The 8500-nt window shown below is 46.8% G+C and overlaps 2 protein-coding genes across 2 annotated transcripts; both read right to left on the reverse strand.

The window, feature by feature from the left end:
* Positions 1 to 1592: 1592 nt before the first annotated feature.
* On the reverse strand, positions 1593 to 2910 carry LOC123065712 (E3 ubiquitin-protein ligase RNF185). The gene is made up of 2 exons (XM_044488941.1): positions 2763 to 2910; positions 1593 to 2483 (listed from the first exon to the last, which is right to left on the reverse strand). Exon 2 carries the CDS (start codon positions 2465 to 2467, stop codon positions 1802 to 1804), a length of 666 nt encoding a protein of 221 aa, XP_044344876.1. The 5' UTR covers positions 2468 to 2483; positions 2763 to 2910; the 3' UTR covers positions 1593 to 1801.
* Positions 2911 to 5898: 2988 nt separating this feature from the next.
* LOC123065713 (uncharacterized) lies at positions 5899 to 8286 on the reverse strand. Its single transcript, XM_044488942.1, has 2 exons — positions 8038 to 8286; positions 5899 to 6475 (listed from the first exon to the last, which is right to left on the reverse strand). The coding sequence occupies exons 1-2, from the start codon at positions 8137 to 8139 to the stop codon at positions 6239 to 6241; spliced, it is 339 nt and encodes a 112-aa protein (XP_044344877.1). The 5' UTR covers positions 8140 to 8286; the 3' UTR covers positions 5899 to 6238.
* Positions 8287 to 8500: the final 214 nt, after the last annotated feature.

The following is an 8500-nucleotide window of genomic DNA, read 5'->3' on the forward strand; positions in this document are numbered from 1 at the left end:
AACACCTAGAGAGCTTCACCTTCCAAGGTTGTGTTTCATACTAGTATGCCACCGAAGAAAACCTAGAGTACACTTGCGCAGCAGAGGAGCCAATGTTCCGTTCATGGCACTAAGGAAAGTAGCCGGTGCTTCTGTGAGCCCGAACGACGTCTATAGTACTCATAATGTTCGTTGTGAGTTTGTAAGGACGTCTTGTAATCTTCTCCTTTGGCCATTCGGATCTGCCGATATCCCGCCCTCAACTCGAGCTCTGAAAACCAAGTGGCCCTACTCAATTCATCCATAACATGTACAAGGTGCTTTGACTTCACAATAGAGGTACTGGTAGACAATGCAAACTCGCCAAATACCATCTTCCATCTTTGTTCATGACCAGGAGTGCCGGGGATGAATATCATTTCTACCACTTGACGCTTGATGAGTCCAATTTATGTGATGATGTTATGTTTTATTCTATGGCTACATAGTAGGTTGTGTTGTATTTTATTGTGTTCACGCACTTCTTTTTGTCCATTTTCCCGAGGATGGGTTTTGGGAAGTAATTGGAATGCTAAGAAAGAACTTCAGGAAAAGGTGATAACATCACATCAATTGATGTGATAAATAATTACCATAAAAGAATGTAGACATTGGGAGAACCTAGGGGTTGCGCAGGGCTCTTGTGCCAGCCGGCGCCACCTCCCCCTGATCGACTAATTCCACCCTGTGTAATCTGCAGGTCAGAGATCAGACGCACGCAGACACCAGAAACTTATCCCGAACACAAAACCCTAGCCTCTGGAAGGCATTTGGAGGGGGAATTAGCAACGAGGAGATCGCCATGTTCGCCACGTTGTGCAAGGGGACGTCGGCATCAACCATCTCCATCAGCATCCGTCTCCACCTCATTGTAATACCAAACCCCTCATGGATCACTACGTGTGTATTACTCGCTCGTTCCATGCATGTTACTACAGCTATCTATATGATGTTTGTCGTCTCATGCGAGCAAACCCCTAGTTCTTGGCACAGAGCGCTCATGACATAAACCAAACTAACCTTGTATCTTTCCATATATATATACCAGAACTGATCTGGGGAAATATCAGCTTAACAAGGGTAAAGCTGTCTGGCGAATGTTCGCTGGGGGTGAGATGCCAGTGAACGCCCCGAGAGGCACACGGTCTAGATCCAACGGGTGACAGTTTTTGACGATTTTTACACTAAAAATGAAATCATGCTTAGATGTTTTCAAAAATCTGAAAAGGTTTCTAGAAAAAGGTAGCAATGTAAAATTTCAATATCAAAACTGAAACATCTGTAATGTATGAAGGAAAATTTTGAATGTATTAAAAAATATGAATAAATAAATAAAATTAAACTTATGAATTAATAGTAGTTTATTTTCTGGAAACTTCTGTCCGAGAATGCAACAAATTTCTGGAAAGCCGCATCAACCTGATAGAGTACGAAAGTAATCCACTAACAATTACCTTTTTTTTTCAGCCAGGAGCACAGGATCAGAAAATGCAGTTTGCATGCAAAGTTCCAAAGTAGCGAAGCCATCACCCAATCAAGAAAGCAAACGAAAATATGGATGGTGATCAGCACGAGCATGTTTCAATGTAAATGCATAAATAATGCACCGATCAAATTCACTGGGGACACCACACAGTGGCAATTACAGGTTATTACACAATGGAAATTTGGTCATTCTACTGCTCTCCACACTGATCAAACCATAACCATGGGAGCTCAGCTACCTACGATGCACTCAGATTGAAATGCAAGCACACCAACACGGCCCTCCACAACACATAATCTAAAATGCAATTAAGCTAGCGATGACAAGCACACCGACGAGGACCAGCAGCATCTTCAAGTAGACATCGACCTGCTGGCCCTGCGGCGCCTGGGGCGGGAAGCCATGCCCGTGCCACCCATGGAAGTCATGCCCGTACCCGTAAGGAATCCCGGCAGCGGGTCCATACGCCGGCGGGAACCCGTGCACCTGGAAGTTCAGCAGAGGGAACAGCCCCCCGATCGCGGCGGAGAATGTGTAATTCCCCCACCGACCGCCGGCCATGGCGCCTGCACCAGGGAACCACGGGTTTTGGTTCGGGTGCGGGTAATGGTCACGGTGATCAGGCGGCGGAGCAGTGGCGCGCCGCTGCCCGGACGGTCTGCTCGGGATCTGCGGCCCCTCAGACGAGCTCGGCCGCGGTTCGGCGGAGGTCTTGCCACGGCCGTAGATGGGGACGAGCCTGTCCTCCTCGACATTGGCCTTGCAAACGGGGCACTCGGGGAAGTGCGCGTGGACGTGGAGCCACTCGTAGAGGCACGGCCAGCAGAAGAGGTGGCCGCACAGGGTCACCACGGGGTCCTGGGCCAGCTCGAGGCAGATGTTGCACTCGAAGCTGCCCGAGTCCTTCCCGGCGCCGCTGGCGCTCGACGACGAGGACGACGACTCGCCGACGCGGTTCGCCATGGCGCTGGACTCCGATCTGCGGAATGGGGGAGCCAATCAGAACAAGAAACCGTGATCCGAGTATCCGACAGGCACAGCACAAAGATAGGACAGGTCTAAATTTAGAAATTGGTTTTCTTCAGCAGCACAGATTCGATCCGGCATTTAATTTCTCTGGTTCCATCGGCGACGGAGGAACGAAAATCCAGCCCCAATTCAGCGAAAATCACTAGAGAACGACGACCTCCTCTCGGGTAATCGAAGAGGAGCCCACACAGACGATCGGTCCAACATTGTCAATTGTCAAGAAAATTACCCAAATCCGTGCGAAGGTACCGTCGTCGACTACGCGCCACCGGACATTGGTTGGGACCTTGTACTATGGCTGGCCAAGAGCCCAACACGCGGCGATGCGGCGAGGGCGACGCTTCGGCCGCTAGACTCGAGTGGAGCGTGCGAGTCGTTGTGCGCAACACAGCTGAGGCAGCCTAGTGCAGGTGCAGACGTGTATCGTTTCATGTGGAAGGAGGCTGACTGGACAATCAACACGAGCAGACGAGTTTTTTCTTAAATGATTCAGATTTATTATAAAAATTCATCGGAAGTACTAAGTATTTCAAATCAAACATAATAGAAATTACATCGAGGTCTCTAGACTACAGGACGACAACTATCGCCATTAGAACGAGCCACCGATAACAGTTAGGAAGTCTTCGTGCAAGTGCTTCTAAGGACCAACGCCATGTATATGCAGTCGTCGCCATTGAACTTTGAATAGATCTGAAGACACCAAATCTCTCCGTCACGCACGCATGACGAGAAAGCCTCACCTCGCCGCCCCAAGAAGACAGCAGGAACCTACGCCGGGTCTCCATCGACTATGTCCTGATTGGATCGGAGCCCGGAAGATATACTCGAAGAAGCACCGTGATTCTTCCGAGTGTCGCACCTGCGGACTAAAAAAACTAACCGAAACTACTAGCCAGAGCGAAGGCACCAGGATTCGCCTCACCGTCACTGGCCGTTGAAGCGGTGGGTCGAAGTGAGGGGAATCCAGGTTTGCCAACGAATCTTGGAGAGGAGATTTTGCCCAAGCCGCCAAAAGGAAGGGGAGAAAATGCTTGAGTCTAAATGGTCACGAATAGATGGGCTATACGTGAACACATCGGGTCTACATAGAACGGTCTCGCATGGGTGAAACCATAAGATGCAGGGTTCCATAAGCAAGCACAAAGTATCAGTGTCACGGGGATTTCGCAATAACACACATGATTTAGGGATTTTGAGAGAGGCAAGGCGCACATGAATAATCTAGGTGCGGGATTTACAAGAGCGACTTTTACCTAGGATTGGACCCTTCGGTTAGAGGTGATACACGACTCATGTTAGGTGTTTTTTATCAAGCCTCGTATGAAGGTTTAACAATGAGGGTCTGATGACCATGTGTCTAGTGAATCTATTTGTGTAGGCTTAGGGACCTTGTAATCTTATCGAGATTTCCACCATCCTCGCCTTACATTAAACGGCGAGGATGAAGAGTACAATAGCTGTTATGGGTCATGATTAAATAACCACACAATGATAATGATGATGAAATAATGGATCCCAGTCCATTCATCATTATTACTTTCAACCTCGATCAACTTTTTTATTTCTTGTTTATTATTTCAACTCTGGTTTGTTTTGTTGCAATTATCACTTTCTACCCTAAGTTACATTAAGCCTTGTAACTAGAAAGGCTAATGAGACTGACAATCTCAATGGCTTTGCTGGGGTTGAATTGAGAAATGTTGCAATTATCACTTCCTTGTTTGTGCAGTGCCTCTTGCACACTCAAGTTTTTCCATTTGGTGATTACAAAAATGATAGGCGCTGTATCGCGCGGTCTAATACCACCCGCCGAAGGGGAGTCCCAGAAGATTCTTTAGTTCTCGTTCCCAATGGACGCCATTGTGAGGGTGTGGAAGAGGTCCATATCATCGTGGTTGCACATGTTATTAGTGCCCACCCAAGCACACTCTGTGTGGTCCATTCCAGTCGTATCCACCGAAGCCTAAGAGCTAGTGCAATTTTTTCCAAGTGAAGGACCTCCATGCCATCAAGATTGGACGGGTTGCACAACGCGTCACGGTTAACCTTGCATTTTCCTCCAGAAAATTTGTCAATACCCTCCCACAAGAAAGCCCTTCAGATCTTGTCAATAAATTGACGGACCTCTACCAGAATGGCAAGCGATGTGATGTTGTTGATTGCAAAGGAGGTGAGGACCTCCTTGAAAAGAGTGGGACAATCCGCCATGTTGCAGTGCTTGCCATGCCAGGGAGGGAGCTTGCCCGTAAATTTATCCTCTAGGTGCTGGAAGTGGATCCGCTTTAGGCACCTAACAGAGAAGGAGATGCCAAGGTGCATCATGGGGAAAATTGTTTTATTGACCGAAAGACTATGAAGAACGGCGTCGAGATTGATGTTTTCACAGCGAATAGGCACCATGGACGATTTATGGAAATTTATCTTTTAGGCATGTGACCTCTCCAGACCCTTTGAGAATGTGAGCAACGACATCGATGTCCTTAAGGGGAGCCACAAAAATCGCCATGTGGTCAATGTACAAAAAAGGGCGAAAAGTGGCACCCTTTACTGGAAGACGGTGACCAAGCCCTTGATCAGTGGTAGAGGCAAGGATATTCTGTAGGGGATCAATCACGATGACGAAGAGGAGTGGGGATAGTGAGTCCTCCTGTCAGAGCCCCTTCCATGCTTGATCACGTCGTCGTGGATCCTATTGAGTAGTACACGCAAGGATGATGTATTAAGAAAATCCATTACCTAGTTACAGAACCTAGAGGTACTAAACCCCTTCTCTGAAGGATATCAAGGATGTAATCCCATGGTACCGAGCTGAAGGCTTTTCTGATGTCAAACTTAAACATAGGGTTTGGCTTGTTTTATCAATGCAGCCATCTTGCATAGTTGTGGATAAACATGAAGTTGTCATGAATGCTATGAGTTTTCATGAAGGCACTTTGCGCATTCGAAACAATAGAGTTCATATGGGGAGCGAGACTATTAGTGAGCACCTTGGCCAAATTTTTGGCCAGAGCATCGATGAGGCTAATCGGGGACCTCCTTCATTAGCTGAATTGAGCCACTACAAGTGCGTGACTTGATGGTTAGGAAAATGGTTGACAACATTCATCACATTTTTTCTTATAATCTCTCAACATTTTTTTGAGTTACTTATAATCTCTCAACATGTCTTGAAGAACTCCGCAGCGAAGCTATCCAGGTCTGGTGCCTTATACAGGCTCATTGTAGTGCAGATTACACTACGAGAGAAAATGCAGACTATGATAAATTCAGGCAACCAAACGACATGCTGAACATAACCCAGGCTTCCAAAAAAAAATGCGGAAAGCAGCGTGCTGATAACCAAACAGCCCCTAACAAGGGTGCAGATAACCAAACAGCCCCCGGCGTTTTGCCTGTGCGTTTTGCAGGGAAAAAAAAGTACAAACAGAGAACTTTGGATGCCCCGTGAGAATCCACATGCATGAAAGGACGCGAGGAGAATTTGAAGCCAAAGAACTGAAGTAGTCTGCTGCTATGTACACACACGCACGCAACAACGGCATTCTAGCCGCGCGGGCCAGCTTCACGTCTCTTGTAGCCCTCTCTAGGCCAGGACGCCCCCCAAAATTTGCCGCGCTAAACCAGCCGCTGCTAAAGCTAAAGTACTAGGCCAAGGGAAAAATGACCGTAGAAAAGGTAGAAGTTCAAACTAACACACGCAAACTAGAACGGTGCAGTGGCAATGTCTCTCTTGATGGAGCGTCCGTGGGGGCGACAACCCGTGCCGCCGCCACCGCGCGGCGTCGAATCCTCCGACGAGCCGAGCTCAACGTCGTCGTCCGACGAGTCAGTCATGGAGGAGCCCATCTTCCGCACGCCCCGCACTGGCTTGAGCCCTTCCGTGAAGATCCTGATGGCTTCCTCAGTCGTCCTCGTGCTCACCACGTACAGCGCCGCCTCCTGCAGTTTCGATAAATATCTGTCAATTAACTAACTCAAGCTGCTCTGTCACTTTTTCTAGAAAACGTTCGATCTATTCATCATCTCACAACGGTATAAAGAACACAAAAATAATAAAATTAACAACCTAGCGACGAACGAGCCGATGCACGTACGTGCATATGTACGAGTTACATGAGTGATGCGTATGCGAGTACAGAAGGAATGTAGTACATACGCGAGACGATTAAATTCTGGTGGGCAACGTCCTAGTCACGACTGTTCTCTGTTGTGACGGACGCACGACACGTCGACACACAAGCTTCATGGGAACAGAGACCGACCCAAGTGCATGAACAGCGCATGCAGCAAGCAATAGCGATCGCACTTGCGTATGTAAGCACCTTCGTTCATATAACGCTGGGATACAAAATAATTTTGTAGAAAACATTGTAAATTTATCTATTCACTTCAACCAAGAAAATACTCCCTCCGTCCTATAACGCAAGACATTTTTTTACACTACACTAGTGTTAAAAAACTACATTAGTAATATATTAAAAAATAGGAAAAATAGTACATGCAGGAATAGCATTTTTTTTTACTTAGCAGGAGGGTTCTTTGTACAAACAGGATCCCTTGAATGGATGGATCCAATTTCGCAAAAAAAAAAGGATGGATCTAGTACATCGTTCATCAAGAATCCTCTTTAAGGCTAGTTCTTTTGCTAAACCAGTGTGCATGCATACGAAACTTATCGTCCGGGGTGTTGTAGAGATGAGTGGAAACCGGATGGAATCGACTTTACAGGTAGCTGAGGTAGGTCACTAATCACCACAGAGAAACGGTAGAGTTACACGTGCAAAAGATGGCCGAGTTGAATAATTTGCCTTTCAGCTCTAGAAGACTAGAACCATGAGAAACCTACCATTGAACACAGAAAAATTGTAAATTGTCATTAAAATAATCAGATATCAGTGTTAACTTTAATTTCAACTTCTTATTTCTCTTTTTAATTGACAAATTAGTAGGCACACTGTCCCAACTGAGGGAGTTTTTTCAAAGAAATATTCTTCAGTAAAATATACTCCCTCCGTCCCAAAATATAAGAACTTTTTCGATACTAATGTAGTGTCAAAAACGTTCTTATATTATGAGACGGAGGGAGTCTTTACAAATCTGTAGACTGGTATAGTGCAATCCTGTTCTACACTATCTGTATATCCTATACTAGAATATCGATTTCATTTTTGTTCTACGGAGGGTATATAGACATGTGTTACATCCTAACAAGTTTCGAAGAAGGCACAATACAGAATTAAGTTTGTTTTATTCTAGCAAGGAAAAATGGAGGGAGAACACATGATACTTTTTGGGCTAGCGCTACTTAAATTTTCTTTAAGCAATAGCGCTAGTGGCGATGAATCGGATTTCAGTCATGGGAGGTGGGAAAAGCTGGCTGATTTGGAAAAAACTCCATCCGTAAACTAATATAAAAGCATTTAGATCATTACTGTAATAATGTAAACACTTTTATATTAGTTTACAGAGAGAGCACATATTTATACACAGCATATACGTACCCTTGCGTACTTGAGCTGCTCGAGGGTGAGCGTCTTTGGCTCCGCCTCCATGGACGGCATCCTCCCCGACGCCGCCACACCTTGTACCTGCACCGTCCCCATCTCCGGCGCCGTGTATATATGCCCCTAGACAGCTTTCGCCGTATGCTATGCACCACAAATACACGACACGTACGTGTCTCACTGCTGCTCTTCTTTGTACGTGGAATGTGGGCGAGTGCGGTTTGATTATCAGCTGGAAGAATTTGCTGTGGACGAGATGGCCGGGAGGAGCACGGCCGGGCTATATATACGAGCCGGCTCCGGGCCTGGAGAATCGTGTCGTGAATTGACGGGCACACGCGGCTCGAGCGGAGTGGCAGTACGATGAAACGTGGCAGCGCGGCGACCGGGCGATGGGTCCGCGCGTCCGTTGCGGGCCAACGAGCTGGCGTGCCGATGGTGGCTCCCGGCCGCGGCCAAT

The sequence above is a fragment of the Triticum aestivum genome, chromosome 3B, assembly GCF_018294505.1.
Source record: "Triticum aestivum cultivar Chinese Spring chromosome 3B, IWGSC CS RefSeq v2.1, whole genome shotgun sequence".
In the NCBI taxonomy this organism is placed as follows: domain Eukaryota; kingdom Viridiplantae; phylum Streptophyta; class Magnoliopsida; order Poales; family Poaceae; genus Triticum; species Triticum aestivum.

Bases quoted from the DNA above. Each gene is read 5' to 3' on its own strand.
- LOC123065712 (XM_044488941.1), bottom strand. From the start codon at position 2,467: ATGGCGAACCGCGTCGGCGAGTCGTCGTCCTCGTCGTCGAGCGCCAGC.
- LOC123065713 (XM_044488942.1), bottom strand. From the start codon at position 8,139: ATGGGGACGGTGCAGGTACAAGGTGTGGCGGCGTCGGGGAGGATGCCG. The intron at 6,476-8,037 runs GTACGTATATGC...TCGAAACTGCAG, and splicing joins AGCAGCTCAAGTACGCAAGG to GAGGCGGCGCTGTACGTGGT.